General features: G+C 44.5%; 1 protein-coding gene across 1 annotated transcript in view; it reads right to left on the reverse strand.

The window, feature by feature from the left end:
- Positions 1-413: 413 nt before the first annotated feature.
- The window catches only part of GALNT17 (polypeptide N-acetylgalactosaminyltransferase 17), a 433,146-nt gene continuing 409,817 nt past the window's right edge, over positions 414-23,742 (reverse strand). Inside the window, exons 10-11 of the mRNA XM_041750030.1 lie at positions 2,755-2,922; positions 414-2,000 (exon numbers count right to left, since the gene is read on the reverse strand). Of these exons, the coding sequence (XP_041605964.1) occupies positions 1,872-2,000; positions 2,755-2,922 (297 nt within the window). The 3' untranslated portion in view covers positions 414-1,871. The remainder of the gene's footprint in view (positions 2,001-2,754; positions 2,923-23,742) is intronic.

The following is a 23,742-nucleotide window of genomic DNA, read 5'->3' on the forward strand; positions in this document are numbered from 1 at the left end:
GACAGGTCTGGCATCCTTAAGGAATTCACATTCCCGTGAGAAAAAGGGGCAGGTACTTCCGCCAGGCTCCGGGGTGTTGAGAGGTGGCAGTGGCAGCGTGGCACCAGAAGCGGGCACATCGGGGTGGCGTTGCCAGCTCACCTCGACCCTCTTCGTCTTTGCAGCTTCCTGCACCAGCCTGACCCTCGTAAGCTGGGGTCCACCAGGGGGTTAGTGAGTGAGTGCCAAATGTCAGATTCTGTCCTGCTTTGGGGGAGGTTGAGTCCAAGTGCAGGTGGGCTTTGTCTCCGCCTCTGCTGAGGGCTTCTGCTTACAGTAAAACCAAACCCTCAAACCAAGGGAGCCCTCTGCCGTGTTCCAGAACTCCCCCCAGGCCCCGGGTTCTGGAGGAACTGAGAAGCAAACAAGGCTGCTTTGGGAAGTGCTCACATGTATTTATTTCACAAGGGAGGATGGGGCGGGGTGGGGGTGGTGGTGGTGATCACCAATAAGATGCCACCAAATGAGACACTGTGAACCCCAAACTGGGCAACTACAGGATTTGGTTCTGGGTGGGACTTGGCTGTTGGGGATAGCACGAGGGACCAAAAGGGAGCTGGAAGAGGGACAGCCTTCCATCTGGGGCTCCCCATGGAGCAAGGCTGGGCCACTGTGCTCCTGGCCAGAGATGCATGGCCCACCCCCCAAGCTTCCAGCAGCCTTGTCCTGATCCAGGTGAACAATGAAGCAACAAGCCCAAGGCCACACTTTTACATCTGCCCTATTGCACACTCATACGCACACACCCAGACACACATATGCACACGCACACACGCTGTCACGCACGCCACACAGGCTCACATATGCATAGGCATGCACACGCGTTCATATATTAACTCTGATTTATAAGTGCACCCTAACCAGAGGGCAATCGAAAAAAATTATTACTCTTCAGAGAGGAATCGACTGCCTTCTCCTCTGTCAGCCAGCAGAGCACGGGGTGAAATGAGATGAACACAGAGCATCCTCCAGGGTCCCAGGCCCCCCTGGTGTGCTGGCTTCAGTTGGAGGTGCCTGTGGCAGCCTCCGTGAGTCAGGGCTCCCGGGGCCCCGGGTGGGCACAGCTGTGCCAGCCTGGCTCCAGCCCGGGGTGGGGGCTCACAGACATGACCTCCCTATGTGCTCAGCCTCTTCCTGTCTCTGGCTCCCCGAGGACACAGACAGAACAGCTGGCCCAGGAACATAGGAGCCGAGGGCCCCAGTGACCATGGAAGCATTAATTCCTTCTAGGCCATCTTAGGGAGGAGGATCCAGAAAAGTCCAGAGCTGTATGTCTGATGGAAAGGTTTGGGATGGAGGCTGCCTTGTAAATGGGCATCTGGGCAGAAGCAACCTTGAGGGAAACAGAGTCTCAGGGCCTCAGGGTGTCCTCCAAGGAGGGGGTAGATGGGATGCACCTGAGCACCCCCCCACACCCTGCTTTGTTGAGGGCTGGGGTGGCATTCAGAAGCTGCTGCTGCTCCAAGAGATGAGAAAGAAGAGGGGCCCCTGCCAGTCCCAGTCCTGAGAGTGGCTGGGAAGAGGACAAGGAGGATGTGGGGGTTTCACTCCATGGTATGTGGTCCACATTCATACTGCAGAAGACACAGCTCCTGGGTTTCCAGAGAAGGGGGATGGGCTTTTCCAGGGAGCACGGGCCTCATGGCAGCTGAATGCCAAAGGTGGACACCGAGTCTCCAGCTGGGGCCCTGTACTGCCCTGGAGAAGCCCCGGGAGGCCCGAGGAGCACCTGCTGTCTTCCTGTAGTCATCTCTCTACCAGCATGGCTGGCCCAGAAGACAGGCGGTCCCGGTCCTGGGGGCCAGGCTCCGGGGGCCCCCCGCTCCTTCTGGCTACTTGATGGAGTTCTTAATTGTCCACCTCTGTCCCGTGCAGCTGCGGAGGATGAGGTCGATGCCAGCCAGGCCCCGATTCTCCACTTCCAGACAGCGGCCTGTGCCTTTATTCATGATGGCTCCATTCTGAGTAAAAGGAGGAGAGAGAGACAGAGACAGAGACAGAGACAGAGACACAGAAAGATGGACAGAGACAGGTGGAGACAGAGATAAAAGAGAATAAGAGATAAAAAGAGGCAGAGACAGAGAGAAAAGAGAGTAAGAGAAAGAAACAGAGAGAGACAGAAAGGCAGAGAAAGATGTGGACAGAGAGAGAAAGAGACAGAGAGGAGGTTTAACCGGTGTAGGGCCTGGCATATGGCCTCTTCTGGGGAACAGTCCCACCAAAATTCTATGCACCTGTGGAGGGATCATCGGAGCCTCCTCCAGAAACCCTGAAGTCAGAAAAGGTATCAGCTTCACCAGTCCGAATGGCTGAACCAGCTGACAAGCACTGGTGAGGGATGGTATCAGAATGGAGACCTTCCAGGGAGATTTGCAGGAGAGGGAGTCCCTGCTGCAGTCCTACAAACTGTAGGTACTTGACAGATTTTAGGGAAATCACCCTATACTCCCCTTCTGAGATCTATGAGAGCCTAGCCTGCCTGGTGCTCCTGGGGGGATGTGGAAGGCTGTCTCACATGGAAGTCCCCCCACCACTCCCACTCGCTGACTCCCTCTGTTATGCCTTGGGTTCATGAGGCTGGTCCAGGGCTGGAGACCTCTGGTGTGCTTTGTTGGGTACTGTTCCTTGGGGTGGGGGGGCAGGGGTCAGATTTCCCTGTGGCCTGTAGCACCCTCACCTGCTCTGGGGTGCCGGCCCTTTCCATGGGCTGCTCACCTGTATGAAATTCCAGCGCTTGTACAGGCTGCTCTTGACTTTGTCACAGTCTAGGAGCTGGGGTAGCCGACTCTTGGAGTTGTCCACCAGACAGCGGGTGTCAGGGAGGAGCGTGGTGGTCCCCAGGGCTCCCAAATGCAGGAAGCCCTCCTTGGTGTAGCGGGCAAGCTGGGGAGAGAGCAGAGAAGAGGCTGGAGGAGGGGACTCAGGAGTGCAGATCTCACCCATGCCTCCAGCACGCCTGCACACTGGCTACCACACACTGCATTCTCGGGGGAGCCCCGCTCAGGGAGCCCCCTGGCTTGCTAAGTCCGGACACGGCTTCCCCAAGCTAAGTCCCGATATGGCTTCCCCAGACCCAGTCTGATTTTTTTTCTAAGCTTGTCCTCAGTCATGTTTCTGGATTTGGGCCTTCTGTTCAGCAACACGGGGGAGCAAAGATAAGTAAAAGAGCAGGACATCTGGTTTCTAAAGCTTGGCTCTGCTCCCAGCTGGCTGGGTCACCCTGAATACAGTCACTTAGCCTCTCTGAGTCTGCATTTTCACCTCATTTGCAAATTGGGATTAATTAATTCCACCCTGCTGTAAGGTACCCAAAGAGGCAGTTCACTGAAGGAGAAACAGACATATTAAAAAGCATTCAACCTTATAGGTATTAAAATAAATAAACTAAAACAGCAATGTGATATACCACATTGAAAAAAAAAGTATTTCCATTTTGTCAAGGTTAGCATAAAATGGGCTGCAGTGGGAGTAAATTACTGCGACCTTTCAAAAAGGGGATTTCAAAACATATACTTGGTGCTTTTAAAAGTATATGTAAAGTAAAGTTGGCTCTTTTGATCCAATAAATCCACTTTTAGAAATCTATCCCAAGGTAACAGTCAAAATTGTGAACACACGTTAATGTATAGGTTATTTGTTGCAACATTATTTATAATGATGAAAAAGCAGAAGTGTCCTAAATGTGCAACACAATCCTGGCACTTGCTTCCACTCCGTGCACACCAACAATGCTGGGAGATTGTGGTAGATTTCAAAAACAGCCGCCTGGGTGGCTCAGTTGGCTAAGAGGCTGACTCTTCATTTTGGCTTGGGTCATGATCTCAGGGTCGTGGGATCGAGCCCCATGTCAGGCTCCACGTTCAGCATGCAGAATGCTTGAGATTCTCTCTCTCCCTCTCTCTTTGCCTCTCCTCCCACTTGTGCTCGCTTTCTCTCTCTCTCTCTCTCTCTCAAATAAATAAAATCTTTTTTTTTTTTTTTTAAAAAGACACACATCCTTCACTTTTCCTTCTATATACCCCGGGCAATATGGCTTCTGCAGCAATGTCCTTCGAAGTGAATGAAGCCTGTTTCTCCATCCCTTGAATATCAGGGACTTACTTTGACCAACAGAATATAATGGAAACAAGGATGTGCCAGTTCCTGGACTCGAACTTTAGCCTTGCATGCTTCCACCCTCTTGCTCTTGGGAGTCCTGCTGGCACCATGGCAGTAAGCTCTGGGTGGCCTGCCAGAGGATGAGAGACAGGTGGGCCAACCAACAGCTAGCCAGACAAGTAGATGAGGTCATCTTAGATTAGGCAGCTCTCAGCTGACTTTGCTGGCTACCAAGAGATGTATGAATGAGTACACCTGAAATTAACTGAGCCTCGTCTGGATCACAGAACCATCTGGTTGACCTATAGACTCATGAGCAATAAAAATGCATATTGCTTTATGCTACTAAGTTTCGGGGGTAGCTGTTATGCAGCAACAGCTAACTGATACGGAGATGGAGCTGCCTACCAACCCTTCCTGCAGCAGGGACTCCCTCTCTTGCCTGTCTGTGTTGTTTAAAATTCCACATTCCAACTTTTAAGCTAGTGCATTCATCTGTCTTTCACACTCTTTTAGGGGCAGGGACTGTGTCTAATTAATTTTATTCCTTGCAAGGAGAAAAATCACAGGCCAAGTGCTCAAAAACATGTTTGTGGATGAACACATTATAAATGTGGTGAACTGCATCATTTAAAAGATGTAGCCCCATCCATTCATTTCAACTCCACAAGCATGTTTGAAGAGTTCTCTGTGTGACCAGCGTGGGAACCGGTCTCTGGGAATATAAGGACGGGGATGGTTCCCACTGATAATTCCAGCACAGCCTGGTGAAGGCAATGAGACAAGAAAGTACATCTCTCATTTTTGCTCTCACATCCTAGGAGGTGGCAGGGGTAGGAGTGAAGATTATTAATATACAGCTGGTGCTGAATAAATTAAAAAATAAAATTACCAGCCTGCATGTGTTAAAGGCATACTCTCCATCATTTCTAAACATTGTGAGGAGAATAAAGGATGTAGGGGCACATGGGTGGCTGAGTGGTTGACTGCCTGCTTTGGCTCGGGTCATGACCCCGGGGTCCTGGGATGGAGTCCCTGTGGGGAGCCTGCTTCTCTCTCTGCTTGTGTCTCTGCCTCTCTCTGTGTGCCTCTCATGAATAAATAAATAAAATCTTTGAAAAAAGAAAAGAATAAAGAATGTAATTTTTACAACTTGATGAAGTAAGTTTCTATTACTCTCTCCATTTTAAAGAAACTGAGGTATGAAGACATCTGGTCCCCTGGCTGGGTCTTGGCCTCTCCTTTTGGGACCCTAGAGGGTCAATGGTTGGCTGCCCTGGCCCTACGACTAAGCAGTAGAGGGGCTACCTCAGGGTCCTGGTCTTCTGAGAGCATGGCCATTTCTGGCCAGGAATGAAGCCAGAAGGTAGCCCTGCTCAGTCAGTACCTCTTCTCCAGGGGGGAATTTTCTGCAGGGGTCCTGACTGTTGATGAAAACCATTCCGAAACCCTCTGCTTCCATCCCCAACGGGGAGCCCACCTGGTCCCCTCTGAAACAAGTGACAGGGAGTTTATTAAGTGCCCTTGAGAGAGATGTGGTTAACATGTGCTTTAAATCCAAATTAGTTCCAAATCAGAGTGATTGTTAGAGGCAAAATGTTAAGAAAATCAAAAGCCCTCCTCTCCCCTCCTAAACAATGTCTCTCTGAATATACTCAAATTCACCAAATGCAAAGTGATGAATGACAGCAAGCTGCCTTTATGTTCAGGGGAAAGATATACACAGCTGCTTATTGAAATTATGAATCAATCTATTATCCAGCAGGCAAATGAACAGCGCTAAGAACATTAATTAACTGAGCATATCTGTGACCCAGATGTTTAAAGAGTGAAGCTAAATGCCACCAGGAGTTAGAGGCTCTCTCTTCTGAGGTCTGTGAGCAAAGGATGAGACCTCAGTTACCAGGACCTGCAAAGCCAAGCAGTAGCCCCAAACCGTGCAGGCATTGGGGTGGGCAAGGAGGGTGAAGAGGGGCCCTGCAGGATTTCTATTCTGGGGGAAGGTGGTTTCTCAAGCCAAAAACACATGCATAGGTTCTGCCGGCCTGGCCAAGGGAACAGGGTCAGGGGAAGGGTGCTGTGGTCTGAAAGGATCATGGGGCTCAAGTTGCCTTAACAGATCTCACGCTGCTTCTCCCCCACAAGGCAGGAGGGTGGTGTGTGCTCGGACTTCATGCCAACCACATCCCCCTTCTCATGCCAGGCCTGGATAGCGAATCTTTGTGATGTCTTTGGACCACTGTCTAGTCCACCTCCCCAGCTCTCCATCCCGGGTGTTCCTTCCTTAAGAACTTCTGCTCCCTGTTCTCTGCATGTACATCAGGCTTTCCTGCCGCCCCCCCCAAGGCTTTGCTCCAGTTGTTTCCCTGCCTAGAAACACTATTTATTGGCCTTCTTCTAGAACATTCTGGCTTCAACTTTCTGAGACCTCAGTGCAATTCTCTCCATTCCAATGTCTTCTGTAACTCTTCCACACCCCCACACCTCAAGTCTTTGGTGCAGCTCTCTGGTGTCTCCCTCCGAGGTGGCGTGGGAGGATCTCATTTCCTCTTGACCACTCTGGGCATCCACTGACTAAGTGATGGATATCTCGGTTTTTCCATTTTTTGACTATTATGAATTATGCCGCTATGAAAATCCAAGTATAACTTTTTTGTGTGACATGTTTTCAATTCTCTTAACTCTCTATCTAGAAGTAGAATTGCTAATTGTTGGGTCATATGGTAAATCTGTACTTAACCTTTAGAGGAGTTGCCAAACTGTCTCAAAGCAGCTGCCCCAGTTCACATGCCCACCAGCAATGAGCCAGGGTTCGAATTCATCCACATCCTGGCAAACTCTTGTTATTGTTGTTTTCTTTTCTTCTTCCCTTCTTAGAAAAATTCTGGTCATCAACTAGGTGTCAAGTGGTATCTCATGTGGTTTTGATTTGCATTTCCTTAATAGCTAATGATGTTGAGGATCTTTTTGTGTGTTTATTGGCCACTTGTAGATCTTCGGAGAAATGTCAATACAGATCTTTTGCACATTTTAAGTTGGGCAAATTGTCTTTTTATTGTTGAGTTATAAGCGTTCTTTATATATTCTGGATGCTGGACCTTTTTCAGATATATATATGAATGGAGATATTTTCTCCCGTTCTGTGGGTTGTTCTTTCACTTTCTTTTTTGTTTTATTTTGTTTATTGTTTTTTCATTTTCTTGAGAGTATCCTTTGAAGCACAAAAGTTTTTGGTTTTGATGAAGTTCAACTTACCAATTTTTTTCTTTAATTACTTACGCTTTTGATGTCATATCTAAGAAACCACTGCCAAATCCAAGGTAATGAAGATGTGCCCCTATGTCTTCTAAGGATTTTGTAGCTTGAGCGCTTACATTTAGATCTTTGATCCATTTGGAGTTAATTTTTATATGATGTAAGGTATGGGTCTGAATTCCTTCTTTTTCACATGGATATTTGTCATACCAAGATTGTTTGTTGAAAAGACTTTTTCCCTTTTGTTTTTTTTTTTTTTTTATTTTTTTTATTAATTAACTTTTATTGGTGTTTAATTTACCAACATACAGAAAAACACCCAGTGCTCATCCCGTCAAGTGTCCACCTCAGTGCCCGTCACCCATTCCCCTCCAACACCCGCCCTCCTCCCCTTCCACCACCCCTAGTTCGTTTCCCCGAGTTAGGAGTCTTTATGTTCTGTCTCCCTTCCTGATACTACACTTTTTCCCTTTTGAACTGTCTTGTCATCTTTGTTAAAAGTTAATTGACTATAAATGTGGGATTTATTTCCAGACTCTCAATGTGCCTATCCTTCTGACAGCACCACAATGTCTTGATTAGTACAGCTTTGTAGTAGGTTTAAGAATTGGAAGTGCGACTCTTCTAACTTTGTTCTTTTATAATTTGTTCTGGCTACTCTGGGCCTCTCGCTTTTTCATATGAATTTTAGGATTATCTTTTCCATTTCTTCAAAGAAGACAGCTGAATTTTGATAGGTACTGCACTGAATCTGTAGGTCAGCTCAGGGGGTACTGCCCTAAGAACAGTAAGTCTTCTGATCAAGGAACACAGGATGTATTTTTTTTATTTAGGTCTTTCGCTTCTTTCAACAGTGTTTTATAGTTGTCAGTGTATAAGTCTTTTAGTGTATACTTCTTCAGTGAAATTTATTCCGAAGTATTTTATCCTTTTTGATTCTACCATAAATGGTATTAATTTCTTAATTTCCTTGTCAGAATGTGCATCGGTAATGCAAGCAGTGTCTTTAAGACATTTCTGTGAACCATGGGCAACCAGCCTGGTACCTCATGGTCACTCAGAACTGCAGGCTCTGTAAATCCCTTTGGTTCCTGCTTCCACAGGGTCAGGGCTGGGTACCGACTGCCCACACCCACTGCAGACCCATTTTCAAGAGTGTCGGGACCTCACCCCAAGTCTCTCATCTTTTCATTCACCTCCTGTGGCTCTGCCAGCCAACACCCTTCCCACTCCCAGCAGGATCTGGATTAAACTATGCCCTTCATTGTGATCCCTAGCTTGGTGTCCTGGGCCCTCATTGCCCTAGGGAATCTTGCCTCCCACGTTGTTGAGAAGTTTATCTTCCCTACCCCTCAAAACCTGTCATCCTTCATGTTTGTTCACTTCTTTCAGCTCTGTCTCATCCTCACTCCATAGGTACCTTAAGTCATTATTTCTCCCTTCTCCTTCATTTCTTCCTAGCTTACAAACATAACCAGATCTTCATGTCCAGAAATCAGCCACAACTCTCATTACCTCCTTATTTTGTCCCTGATTTTCCACTCTTTCCTTCCTTAGTGCTTTGCAGTTTGGCTTCTACCACCACTCTTCATTGACTTTGCTGTCTTGAAGGTCACCAATATCCATTAATTATCAACTTCAATTGTTTTTTCTTAGTCTTTATACGGGGCATTGACTGTGGGCCCGATGCTCTTCAGGGTGCAGGTGAAACCACCCTTTCTCTCTACACCCACTCTCCTGGAGAGCTTGCCATTCTGGGGACTTTCAGTAGCATCTCTATGCTAACTTGGCTAATTGTGCCAATTTTCTATCGCCACACCAAACTTTCTCCTCAATTCCAGATTTGTATATCCAACTCACTACTGGACGTACTACTAGGAGGTCTAATAAGCATTTCTGATTTACATGATAAAAACTGAATTCTACCTTCTCTGTGTACACCTTATCCTCCTCACTACACTCATCCAACATGGGCTCTATCTTGGTAAGGACAATTTTATCCTTTCAGTTGCTTACGCCAAACACTGGCTTCATCCTTTACTTGCCTCTTCCTCTGACCTACCATATTCAACCCATTAGCAAACTACATTCAGATTTCACCTGCAGTGCTCTCTCCTTGTCCCAAAGAGACAGCACTGTGTTCAGCCTTCTCTGTTTTCTTTTTCTCCTTTATTTGCCTTAGTCTGGATTGGTTCCGTTTGATTTGTTTTTTGGAATGTTAACATATTTCATTGTTTTTCTGTACAGATTTAGAAATTCTGTTTCATTTCTATTATTTTACTGTTCACTCTTGAAATTTAACAATTAACAACTTAGCAGATTACTCAATATTCTAGTGTCTACTTCATTCAATAAAATTCAAGGACATTAGGATCTGATCACCTCCTTTTCACGGTTAAGCCGTTGGTTATATTTCCCTGTCCCACATTAGACATTATTCTTCTTATGTAAGAAACATTTCTTTGAGTTTACTTATATGTTTATACATTCCTTTGTTTATAATTCAGTCTTTACTCAAGACATTCCTCTTGAAGTATATTCTGTAGGAGATCCTTTGGTGGTTATGTATTATGGTAAACTCTCCTAGGTTCTGTCTATCTCAAAATGTCCTGGGGTGACTTGTTATGCAGCAAAAGCTAATGGATATTACTGCTTCTTGTGTATCTAGAAAGGGTTTAAAATGGCATTTGCTGTAGTTGATCTGGAATCTAGTTGTGCAACAGGGGGAAGACCCTTCAAAGTATCTAATCTGCTCTATGGTTGGAAGCTGTCTCCTCACCTTCTCTCCAAATGCTCACTCACAAAATTATGGCCAAGCCACTGTCTGTGGAATTTGTCACCTCAGTACAATGTTGCCTAGGCAATCCGGCTAACAGCAGGAGAAGCATGAGTCCACATATTATGTGCTCCACTGAAGAACCAATGGGTGAAGTTCCCTCCTCTGAGCTGCAACTTTTTGACTCTCACTTCTCCAGTTATGGCTAATAGACAACCAGTTCCCTACTAGACACTCATACATACTCCTGATCTCTTCCCAGGCTCTAGGTCTGCAAACTTGGGTCATCTTCCCCCACTTTTCTCCCCCATCCACAAAGCTACAAGGTCTTCCAAGTCCTGCTTCCATACGCCTCTCTCATGTATTTCCTCCTTGTCTCCCAGGTGAACTGCTGCAGGAGCTTTGTAATTGGCTCTCCTACCTCCAGGCCTTCCCAGTTCCCACCTTCCCTTCGCAATCCTGTGGGTTCAGATCATATCATTCCCTGCTTCAAACTTCAATTGCTCCAATACGCCCTGATTTAAGAATAAATTTTTTTTGTACCATGATCTTCTACTCTAGGTCCCCAGTTTACCTTTCCCGTCTTAACTTTTGCTTTCTGACAGATGACTTGAGGTCTCTCAAAAACAGCCAGCAGTCTTCCCTGTGAATAATATATCCCCACCCTACCCCTATCTCCCCTGGTTACACAAAGACCCCAACCAGATGTGATCTTTTTCAACTTACATGTGTATTCTGTGACTTTCCTTGCTATAGGTTATTGCTATTGTTTTAAAATGGTAGCATCCTACTCATTTTTATATAGCATAAAGAGTAAGAAAGTATCTAGCAAAAAGCAAGTACTCTATAAATGCCTTTTGAATTGAATGGGATTATTCTAGGTTTGGCTGCTGGGCCCAAGAGGAGAAATGAATGTCATTATCCACAACCCTAATGCATTAGGAAAACAAAACAAAACAAAAAACAACAACCTCTGAGCTCAAATACAATTAATTCTCATTTAGCAGAAAAGAAGAATTTTCTATTTGAGATGATCTAAGAAGCACACACAACTATTAACCCACATTTGACAGCCTTGAGGGAAAACTAAAACATGCAGGTTATAGCCAAATAAACAAAACTCAGCCAAATGATTGTGGAATGAATCTGGAACACAGAAAAATCCATCAAATTGTCAATAAAAACATAGCTTGCAATTGCTTTCATATTAAGTGTCTTTCTCATCACTTCAGAATCAGGCTTGGTCAGTGTAAAAGCCACTGCTAAATGAAAAAAGTGCATTTTACAGAGCTTCTACTCAGGACCCAGAGAGATGGGGTTCCATTGATTTGAATCTGCTTTGGGGTGAATCTATTTGTTTGCTGCTTGGCTGAAGGAGTGGTTTCTAGTGACAAACAAATAGACTTTGTCTATTGTGCCCATGTCACTGTCCAGGGCATGCCTGGATCCCAGATTGAATACAGGGAAAAAAATGTTTCCAATTGTATCTCAAAGGGGACACATAGTGCCCTTTTTCCATGAAAGGGGCTGCCTGGGACCAGGGGAATCTTCCGGGGAAACAAAAATGTGTATTTTGATTGGGGAGGGAGATCTGTAGGCATGTACTCTGTCAAAACTTATCATATTGTACACCTAAATAGATGCCATTTGTTGTACTGGCCTTATATTTTAATAAAGTTGATTTAAAAATGTATCTCCACTGTCAGTGGAGGTGGGGGGATGGAGGGTCTGGCCCACATAACTTTGTGGAGAGGGCTTGGAGGCCTTTTGGAGAGGGGCCCTTGGAGTGCGGGCAGCACCAGGATGAGGGTCAGAAGAGCCAAGTGGGAGAGAGTGGTGAGCAGGATAGCCTCCTTCCAATTCCTGGGGGTCAGGAGCAAATTCCTAGGTATGCCTCCAAAGCTCATCTTGACTGCCGAGAGGAGCGAAGCTTCTATTTTTTTTAATAAATAGATACATTTCTTTCTCATCTCCACATGTAAAATAGGAAGGTAGGATTGTATCGGGTATAGCATGGAAATGCTGGCAAATATTTGGCTCCCTTTTTAGCTAGATCTTAATTAAATCTGTCTCACCTTCTCATTTTTGCCAGTTAAACAGTGTTCCTGGCTTTGTGCTGTGTCATCAGAGAGGCAGTCTATGATACGATTAAAGACTTGGACTCTGGAGCCAGTTTAAGAAATGCAAGCCCTGCCACTTAATGGTTTTATGACCCTGGGCCAGTTGCTTAAGCCTTATGGGACTCTATTTCCTCACTTTCAAACTGGGGATAATTTTACAATTTACTTCATAGGGTAGTTATGGAATTCAATATATAAGTGAGAAGAGGACATGGCACATAGTGAGCCCTGTGTGTTTGTTATTCCTATTTTCCCTGACCTCATCCACCAGTTGAGAACTGGGCCTTGTTTCTAATTCACCATAGTTCCTTTCTTCCCACCGGGGCTCCCCTGTGGCTGTATGTGGCCAGCAATCCCCGGCCGCAGCTCCTTCCCAGCACTCGGCCACTTCAGGCTTCCCGTTCTCTGCCAGAGCCATTTGTCCAAGGTCAAGCATACTTGAATACTGCCGGGCCCATTGGGTTCTCTTGGGCTGGGTCTGTGGGTAACTTTTATTGGACCCCTGATCCAGGGAAGGCTGGGTGGGCCCCTGCTACACTCCTGCCCTTTCCTCCCCCAACTTTAACTTCATTTCCCTGGTTTGGTCCAGACCTTATGTGCCCTTGCCTGGAGTGGGACTGATTCCTGAGGGAATCGACCTTGGATGGGACTCTTGGGACTCCACTTTGTGTTTCTGAGGCAGCCCTGCATTCCACTGATGCCCCCGCGTCCCAAGGTCTCACGGCCTCTCATCTTGGACTCATTATCCTTCCTTCTCACTTCTGCGGCAGAGGAGAGAAGAACTCTGCCTGTTGTCTGCTTCTGGTCAATCCAAGGCACACCACCGGCCAGAAGCCAGCCTTGATCAGCCTCAACCACTCAGGAGCTCAGAGTCTCAGAGGAGGAGTTAGATGTGAGCCTGGTGTTGGTGTTCGTGTGTAACTGTAGGCGTGAAGATCTTCTGAAATGGCCCCAACCCGTGAGGGTCAGTTCCAGGTTTCTAATATTACGGAAGAGCCATTCTACCCCAAGCCTTATTCTGGGTCTGTTCATTGATGTAATTTATCCAACGATAATGACCCTACTACAAAAGTCAGGGCACTTGCCCTTTGTACCTTCCACTAGAGAGACTAAATTTTCTTCTCTTGATTCTAGAAGCCAAAACTCCTGTTGGCACAGTGGTGGCACCTCCCTCCTCATTTTGTGCACCTCTCCAATTAGATTGGTTCCCGTCATGCTGCCCATCTCCACCCTCTCACCTGAGCACACAAGCATATCCTGAAGTTTGTGCCAGACTGTGCCCATCCTGGACTCAGCCCCTGGCCACAACGTGGGTCTGCTCAAAGCATCCAGTGCCTTCCTTGCCAGGGGCTAGTACTCCATTTGTGCACTCTCCTTTCGACATTAAACATTCATAGATTGCCCCCTGTGCTACAGCCTCCTCAATCAGAGACAGCATTTCCCTGAGATTCCCTGGAAGAACTCTCTTCCCTAGAATTCAGGGCCTTCAGGGAAGCCTGGGTGGCTCAGCGGTTTTGTGCTGCCTTCAGCCCAGGGCCTGATCCTGGAGACCTGGGATCGAGTCCCACGTCGGGCTCCCTGCATGGAGCCTGCTTCTCCCTCTGCCTGTGTCTCTGCCTCTCTGTGTCTCTCATGAATAAATAAATAAAAATCTTAAAAAAAAAAAAAGAATTTAGGGCCTTCAGAATTGCAAGCTGTGCTAGTGTGATTATGATTCTCAGGAGGGTAAACCCTGGCTGGCAGGTCAGTCGATTTCTGTTTGTGATGGATTCACAGATTTCCCGCAGAAAAAAGAAACAAGGTCTAAGTTTCTGCTCCTATATACCATAATTTGACCAGGGGAAAATTTAGTGTTGGTACAGTCATGCTCAAATGAAGACGGTAGGAAATCTACTTCCTGAGCATTAATCCTCAGTGACTTTTAGAATTTCCACTAGTATTTTAGAAATGTAAGTAGCTCCTTTCTGTTTAGTCTTCATTCCCTTTCATTCTGCCCTAAGTGTACTTCCAGCTCAGACCCCTCTGTACCTCCTGACCTGGTCTCACCTTCCCTCAATCCGGAGAGTTCTCTTGATCAGGTCTGCATGTCCTCACCTCCCTTTCTCCCCTGCATCCACTCCCATCTGGCTTCCTCTCCGTGCCCCATAGAGAATCCTTTTGCCTACGTTTGTTATTGTATCTAACCTGCAGTGTAGGCTAGCTTGTTGGACCTCTGGGTGTCACACTGGGGTCTGTCCCTGGTCTCTCCCTTGTCACACACCCCAGAGCTCCATCTGCCTCTGCCACTCAGTCCTCAGCACTTGTTTGGAATGCTCAGCTGTCTGGAGGACATCACCGTGGGGGGTCCCAAGGCCCATCCTTCACCCCGAGCTCGCAATGCCCCAAACTGAACTCCTATCATCCTCCCCCGAAACCTGTGTCTCCAATCTCAGCAATGGCATCACCATCTATCCTTGGTTTAAACAGAGACTTGAGTATCATTTCCACCTCCCTCATCCCTTCCCTTGACCTCTCCAACAATAATTCCAGCCAACTAGCCCTCTTAAAACACTGAAAAAAACCCTTTTTATGTCAGTCATTTTAGATTTACAAAAAGTTACAAATACAATTGAGCGAGTTCCTGTATACGTGGCACCCAGCTTATCCTAAAATTAGTATCATATATCATCATAGTATAATTACCAAATCTAAGGAATTAACATTGATACTAATCTAGCGACCCGACAAATTTTGTGGGTTTTCCAACTATATTTTCTCCTCCAGGATCCCATACTGCATTCTCTCTCTTTTTTTTTTTTTTTAATTTTATTTATTCATGAGAGACACAGAGAGACAGAGAGAGGCAGAGATACAGGCAGAAGGAGAAGCAGGCTCCATGCAGGGAGTTTGATGCAGGACTCGATCCTGGGTCTCCAGGGTCACGCCCTGGGCTGAAGGTTGTGCTAAACCGCTGAGCCAGCCGGGCTGCCCCCATACTGCATTCCATTGTCCTGTCTCCTTAATCTTCTATCTGGGACAGCTCCTGAGTCTTTCATTGTTTTTAATGACCTTGGCACTTTTGGAGAGTACCGGGGAATTATTTTGTAGACCATCCCTCAATTTAGGTTTGTCTGGTGTTTTCTCATGATTAAGATTAAAGTTATAGTTGTACATTCTTAGCAAGAAAAACCACAGAAGTGATGCTGTGGTCTTTTTGGGGCATCAGATCAGGGGCACATGATGTCTCATTACTGGTGATGTTAACCTTGAACATTTGGTTAAGGTGGTGCCTTTGGGCTTCTCAACCGTCAAATTACTGTCTTCACTTTAAAAAGGGAGATACTTGGGGATCCCTGGGTGGCGCAGTGGTTTGGCGCTTGCCTTTGGCCCAGGGCGCGATCCTGGAGACCCGGGATCGAATCCCACATCAGGCTCCCGGTGCATGGAGCCTGCTTCTCCCTCTGCGTATGTCTCTGCCTCTCTCTCTCTCTCTCTCTCTCTGTGACTATCATAAATAAAAATTAAAAAAAAAATAAAATAAAATGCTTAAATTTCTAGAAAGCTGCTTCAACAGAGTTTCATAACATAAAACAAAAATTGATAAGCTACCTGGAATTCCCAGGAGAAATGGGTGAATTCAGCATTAGAGTAGATTTAAAAAAAAAAAATAAAAATAAAAAAAAATAAAAAATAAAAAAAAAAATAAATAAAAAGGGAGATACTTGAAAACCAGGAAAATATATTACTTTTCATCATATTTTCATCAACTAATTTTAGCATCCATTGCTAGTTCTGGACTTCAGCAGCTGCCTAGCAGTGATTTTCATTTCCCACATGCCTTCTACATTTACCAAGTGGACTTCTACTGAGGGAATAGCTGTCCTTCTCTCTCCATTTATTTATTTATGTCAGTATGGACTCATGGAATTGAAAAAAATTATGTGAGTGACAATCCAATAGAATCGCTGTTTATTTTATTGCTCAAATAGTTCCAGTTTTGGACATTAGGAACTCCTTCAGGGTGGCTTCCATGTTCTATTGAGAAGACACCTCTTTTTAAAAGAACTTCTTTTTATTCTGACACTGCAAGGTTTCCCAGGTTTAATCCCTATTTTTCCTACTCCATTGCTGGGATCATCCAAAATCTGGGTGCCAGATGTGTTCAGTGCTACTGGGTTTTATTGCTTCTAGGCTGTCTCAGAGCTAGGAAATATATGTACGTACATGCCAACTCATACACACATTTGTTTTCCTTTCTACATTTTCTACAAATTTATTTCTATACCTTTATTTACATATGTTATATGTATGTATATTTATATATTTTTATATAAACGTATGAAATAAATTCATCCTGTTCCCTCACATTGCAATCCAACTTCCACTCATTCCAGCCATGCCTCTCCTTATTTACAGCCACTCTCCAACAGTAAGAGGCCTGGTTCCCAAAATCCATACTTTATGTACTACTTGCTCAATCCTAGTATATACATACAGTAATTTCAGAATTGTTAATCCAGACTTCTGTGGAAAACAAGCTTACTTACTAGAATGCATTACAGGCAATGGTTCTTTTCTTCTAGAATCCAGTTCAAAATTGTCCAAAGTGTTCCAAAGTTACTAAGATTGGTGCTGTTCTTCCTCCATCAATCAGTGTTGTTATATTTGTTTAGTTAGGTTAACTTTTTTTTTTACTGTTTGCATATGATTGTGGGTCGTCTTTCCCACATTCTAGTTGAATTTATTATTCTTTCTCAGACATTTGAAACACCACCATTCCAAGAGATCAAGCTTGACATAAAGGTGCATTGAGAGACAAGTGTCACTCCCCTTTTATTCCTTTTATCTGCCCCTATTTCCACATTCCATCCATCCCATTCTCACCCACCTCTAGTAGGAACCAATCTCATTAGTTTCTGATTTATCCTTCTTGAATTGCTTGTACGGATGGGCAGATCCAAGTATTTATTATTGAATGACCATTTGTGTTAAATAAAGGTTAGCAGACTATGCATCTTCTTTTGTACTTTGCCTTTTTCACCTAGCAATATGTGAAAATCACTCTGTACCAGTACATAGATTGACCATGTTATTTTGTATAGCTGAATGCTACTCCACCACATGGATATAGCTCAGCTCATTTAGCCACTCTCTTAGGAAGAGGCATTAAACTAGGTTCTAATATTTTGCAATTGCAAATAATGCTGTAATGCATACAATTTTCAGATTGCTGGAAATCGGAGTAGACTTCTGGAGGTGGATCACCGGGTCAAAAAGTAAGCATATTGTAAGCTTTGTTAAGTATTGCCAAACTCCCCTACAAAAAATGATATTAATTTGCATTTCTACCAACAATCTATGAGATTGGCTATTTCTTCAGAACCTTGACAACAGAGTATATTGTCAAATATTTTAATTTTTGCAAATCTGATGGATGAGGAATGGCTTCTCAGTGTTATTCTGCTTTGAATTTCCCCAATTGTAAATGAGTTTGAACTGTTTTGAAATTTATTTAGGAGCCATTTATATCTTTTTTTGGCAACTTGTTTGCTTGTGTCTCTTATTTTTCTATCAGATTTTTAGTCCTTTTTCCCTCAATTTTTGAGAATCCTTTTTTTAAAGATTTTTATTTATTCATGAGAGATGCAGAGAGAGAGGGAGAGACATAGGCAGAGAGAGAAGCAGGCTCCCTGTTGGGACCCCGATGTGGGACTCAATCCCAGGACCCTGGTATCACACCCTGAGTCGAAGGCAGACGCTCAACCACTGAGCCATTGGGTGCCCTTAAGAATCTTTTAAATAGCAGGAAAATCATCCTTTGTGGGATATGTTACAAATATTTTCTCCATGTTTGTCAGTAGTCTTTGACATGCTTATGGTATTATATTGCCATGTAAGTTTTAAAAAATTTTAATGTAGTCAAATACATCAATCTATTATTTATTTTGAGTTAGAAAGCCCTCTCCTAGATCAGAGTTAAAGTAGAATTCACCCAGTATTTTTCTGGTATGTGCATAGTTTCATCTTTCACAGATAGATTCTTAATTCATTTGGAATTTAAGCTCGTGTATAGTGTCAAGTACGGGTCTAATTTGGGACAAATTAGCCCTGGGTGGCTCAGAAGTTGAGTGTTTGCCTTTGACTCACTTGACGGGATAAGCACTGGGTGTTACACTATGTTGGCAAATCAAACTTCAATAAATAAATACATAAATAAATAAATATATAAACAAACAAACAAACATAACATGGCAAAAACAACAACAACAAAAAAGTATGGGTGTATGGGTTTAATTTAATCCCTAATCATATTCAAAATTTGTCTACTTCTTAGTATCCCTCATTGTCACTACTCAAGTTTGGGTGATTGACTTTTGACAAGATAATCATACTAGTGTCATAACTGAAGTTTTTGCCTCTTAGCTTAAAACCCATCTAATCTATTCCCCAAACTGCAATCCCAAGTGATTCCTTCCTAAATTTAAATCAGACTGTATGTACTCCAACTTTATATTTTGAAAGGCTTTCAATATTTCAGGGGCTCCCTGTGGGGGCTGGTGTAAAGTCCAAGCTCCTTAATAGTCTTATAAGGCTATACATTATCTGCCTCCTGCCTATTGATCTGGCCTCACATTTGGTCACTCACCACCTCCTGTTCTGTGTTCCAAACTCCTTAGGCTTGGAGACTTCATTTCCTCGTCTTTAAAATGGGAATGATAGAAGGCTTCTCAGAAACAATGAAATTTTTTTGACAAAATATTGTGGAATTCCAAGGAGAAGATGTCTATGATTCAGATATTTTGATGTTTTATAAAGGAGGCAATTAACAAAAGCATATAAGAATGAAACAATAGCATAAGACTTCAGTAGATTATATATATATCCTAAAATACGGTGATCTGTCCATCAGGAAAATCATAGCTATATTTAGTGTATTGGCTTGGTCTGAAGATTAAATAAATTAGAAAAATTTGGTCACGAGATGCATAATATTCATCATTAAGATGAGGCCTAAAGAAATTTATTTGATGAGTTAAAAAAAATCAGTGGTTGGACTCAACCAATCACCAGCCTATCTTATACAATAACTAATCTTAACTAACTATGAATTCCTAGATGGTAGGAGCCTCCATGTCTCACCTATATTTTCAAGTAACTTATTTTCCAGGTAACATTTCCTTAAAGAACTGAACCAGGCTGGAAGACAAGCTGAATGATGGAAAGTTCATGTGTTCCAGAACCAGAGAACTGGAAGGAACCTTGGATATTACTTGTCCAATAAAGACTGGAAATCCCTTGCAAGTTCTCTGCAGGCTTGAGATGCTCAAATGCCTAGAGGTATTCAAGTTTTCACTGCTATTCATTATTGTCTTTTTTACAGCCTCAAGAAGTAGAATCTTGTAGAAGTAGAACCTAATTGAATCTTTCTTGGAAAACTAAAGCTTTCCCAAGGTCCCACAGTCAGCACCACAGGCATCATTTCTATAGGACATGTGCCACGGACTTTGTTTAAGGACTTTGCATTGATGAGCTTATTTAACTGGCACAGTATCTCTATGAGGTACATACTATCATTCTATTTACATCACAGAGAAGGAAAGTAAAGTACAAGGAGCTCCATTGTTTTGCCCAAGGTCACAGCTAGTGAGTAGGGGAGCTGAGTTGTGTCGCATTTATGAGTCAGCCACACACAGGAAGGTCCCTCTGAATATCAGCATGGAAGAATTAATTCTGGTGCAGGATGTATGTGGCATGTCATTTCCTGATTTCTAGTCTCACTAAGATGCAGGGACCAGAGACCTTCCTTTAGCCATGCATGGCTCTGGTTAGCTCATGGTCCACTTTAGCAGTATATTAGGAACCTCATCCCCAACAGAGAAAGCCATAAGTATCTGGAATGCTAGGATGAGCCTTTAGCTGACCACACATCCTCCTAGGTTGATATCTCCTGTCATGTTCATGGCCAAACCAACTATTTAAGTAGGGAATATGGAACCCAGACTGAGGAGAACCCATGTCTTTGTGCACATGGCCTTCCTGCAAGGCTTCTTATAATTCACCTTCAACATTTGGCTGATTGGCATTTAAATTTCCATAAAAGGGTCATAGATTCAGGCCCCGCAGGCATTTCATGGATGAACCTAGTCTTTTGTGAACAGCATCAAGCAGTCAACATGATTGATAGGAGTTCCTTGAATGCAGGCCCCACCCTGGACACTCAGCCCCTGTAGCTGCAGGAAAATTCTAGGAGGCCATGCAGTGCAGAACTCTCAGGAAGGAGGCTGGCGATGAAAACACCCCATCACAGAGCAATCTGAAGAAGTCCTTCACACCTTTTTGGAACCAATCTCGGGGAGTACATGGCACCCTTGGTGGTCCTCATGTGGGTGGAATTCCAGCAAGTTGTCTTAAACCTGGCACTTTACACAACCCTACCTTCTAGGCCAGGCAGGTGGTACAATGAGAACAGTCTAGGACGTTCTACTACGTTCAGTCTTCCTCTGGCCTTCTCAGATGGGAACCCAGCCCTCTGAGGCCCAGGCCTGAACTCCAATAGCCCTAAACATTTTAGGGCCCCTGCTTTGATCTGCCCTGAATTCTGACTGGCCACGTTCTCAGACCCTCTCCATTTTAAACAAGCAAAGCCTTTGCAAACAACCCCTCTACAGACACAGCTGTGCCAAAGAAACACTGAAATGCTCTGAGCTAAATGGTCAGGGGGTGAGGTGATTCTAATGTTTTTCTCTTGCTCTGCTGTACCTGGTAGTGCTAAGGCACTAAATACCTTTTCACCAACAGGTTTCACTGTCCCTGTCTTGTCCTTCAGAAGCAGCGATGTTATTAATTCAGTGATTTGAAAACAACCTAAGAAATCAAAATACTTCCTTGAAAAAAATAAAGGCTGGAAGCATGCCTCAGAAATGATAATGGTTGTTTTAGGGTGGCAGGATTATGGATGATTTAATTTTTTTCTCAAACTCATCTACAGTGCTGTTGCATCTTTAGTAGAAAAGAGAAAGATTAGCTAGCAGTGACTTTCTTTGAATTTAACAGCTCTGGGTAAGGTAGAAAGGTTCCTTTGATAATGTGGCCACCATCCCACTATTCAGTCTGAGTTCCTTATTTCAAACCTAACACTGACACAAAATCTGCCTGGACCACTTCTCATGTCTAGAGAAAAAAAAATCCACCAAACTTATTTCTAAGGAGACATAAAGTTTCTAAGACTCTCTACTGGAAAACAGTTTATGACTATGATTCTGATTTTCTGGAAAAAATAGTTCATCAACTCCTCCTGGTAAGAGAGCAATAATACAGTAATTCCTCCTTAACCTGGAGTCCTCCTTAAGCATGATCAAATACATGTGCTCTTTACTCCTGAATGCCATTTAGGAAATTGGGCATTCCTATTCCCTGCATGTGGACCATGAGACCTACTTGTTAGAGATAATTAGAAAGAATGAACTGGGGATTGGAAATAAAACAGGGAAGCAAAGCAGATGGCAGAGCAAGAGGCTCGGGGCCCCTGAAGCCTCAGGAAAGTCTCAAGAAGTGGAAAAGCAGTAACCGTGCTCTCCATGCTCTCCACGGAGGTCTGCAGAGAAGGTGAGCACCAGGGACGCTCACAAAAGCTGTGGGGAGGAGGACCCGGGAGGCGGGAACTCACAACCTGGAAATAATTAAATCAGAAGCATTCTGAATGTTTTGAGAGAAGATGAGTCAGAGAAACAAAAAAAGGTGCTTAATATTCCTGCTATCTGCAAGGAGGCAAAATGAATTTATAAGCGTTGCACTGGAATGCAGGGGGAGGGTTTAAAAAAAAACACCCTGCATAGGAGACAGGAGATGGAAATGAGCAGTACAGAGCCTCCGCCGGGTCGCAGAGGTGTCCAACAGCACCAGCGCTTTTTCTCCCGCCTCTCGTCCTCTCTTGTGTCTCTGTAGGTTTCCCTAACATAGAAAGGACCTGCCCTCCCTCCTCCAACCTATTCATCCACAAGGTCTAAAGCTCCCCTGCTTTGACCTCATGCTGCTCTCTAGGAATTGAAAAGGATTCCTAGATCTGCTTCTTACCAAAGGCAGAAGGCCGGTCCCCAGAATCACAGGCCTGTTTTTTGGGGTAAAGCAATCTTTCCTTGGGTGTTAACTCCAACGTGCTCTCAATGGCTCCATCCCTTGAGCCCCTACAGTTGCATGACTTTGTGTGGAAGCCAAGAGGCGGCTGGATGCCATTAACTTCTGCGTTTTCTGAGTGCCTTCCACATGCTAATAGCTATGGGAGCCCTGTCACTCCAGTGGGGCACCAGCACCTTATTGGCACAATGCATCATCGTGACAAGGTATTTGGATGATGTATCACTTAAAAGATGAAGCCATCAAAGAATAAGTCCAAGATCAGATTAAATTTAATTACAGGATAAAAGAATTCTCATCTGTCATGCTGTTGATGAATTAACTGAGGGTAAGGGATGTGAGCTTCTCCAAAGAGAAGGTAGAGGAAGAATAAAATGTCTTGACAGGGACCAACAGAAGAGAGACCTCTGTTATCTCCCTGGAGCCCAGTGAAACACAAAGGTCCTCGGGACAGAGCCTGACACCCCTGTCCATGACATGCACCTCCAGGAACGTCCCACCACAGCTGGGGGCTGTTTCCCACAGCGCTCCTTCAGTTCCCCAGGACCGCCCACCCGACCCTGTGCTGCCAAGGCCAGTCCCCGGCTCGGGCTGCTGAGAAGCTGGGGTCCTTGGCTCAGGACCAACCTACGTCAGGAGTGCTGCTGACTACGAGGTTCCACAACCACTCCCAATTAAGTTGGGCCTCAAATTTGGGGGCAGAGGGAGGGATTAACTATGAAGGGGCTCAAGGGAATTTTGGAGGACAGCAGAACCTCTCAACATCTTGATTGTGGTGGGGGGACTTGATGGTATGTGTTTGATGAAACTTGCAAAACTATATTAACAAGAATGAATTCTCCTTAAAAATGAAAAAAAACCCCTATTATGTAAAAGCTGAAATAATATCATAAATTTAAAAAAGAATTAGACTAGGGGTGTGTAGGTGGCTCAGTTGGTTAATAAGCCTCTGTCTTCAGCTCAGGTCATGATCCCGGGGTCCTAGGATTGAGCCCCATGTTACGCTCCTTGCTCAGTGGAGAGTCTGCTTCTCCCTCCCTCTTCCTTCCCCGCTGGTGTTCTCTCTTGCTCTCAAAAAAGTAAAATCTTAAGAAAAAAAAAAAAAAAAGGAATTAGGTTGGGACAGGAAGCATAGCCTGGGGCAGACACAGAATCTGATCACTACCTGTAAGTCTAACATATAGCCTTGTCCATAAGAGATGCTCAGCAGATGATACTGATTGAAAAAGGAAAATACTTGGAGATAACAGGTAGATCCCAGACCCCATCTTCGGTAGGTCTGGGGTTGGTTGACTCAGGGGTCAATCAGCATTTGTCACACATTACTGGTGGCTCACAGTC

The sequence above is a fragment of the Vulpes lagopus genome, chromosome 3 (genome assembly GCF_018345385.1).
Source record: "Vulpes lagopus strain Blue_001 chromosome 3, ASM1834538v1, whole genome shotgun sequence".
Lineage (NCBI taxonomy): Eukaryota > Metazoa > Chordata > Mammalia > Carnivora > Canidae > Vulpes > Vulpes lagopus.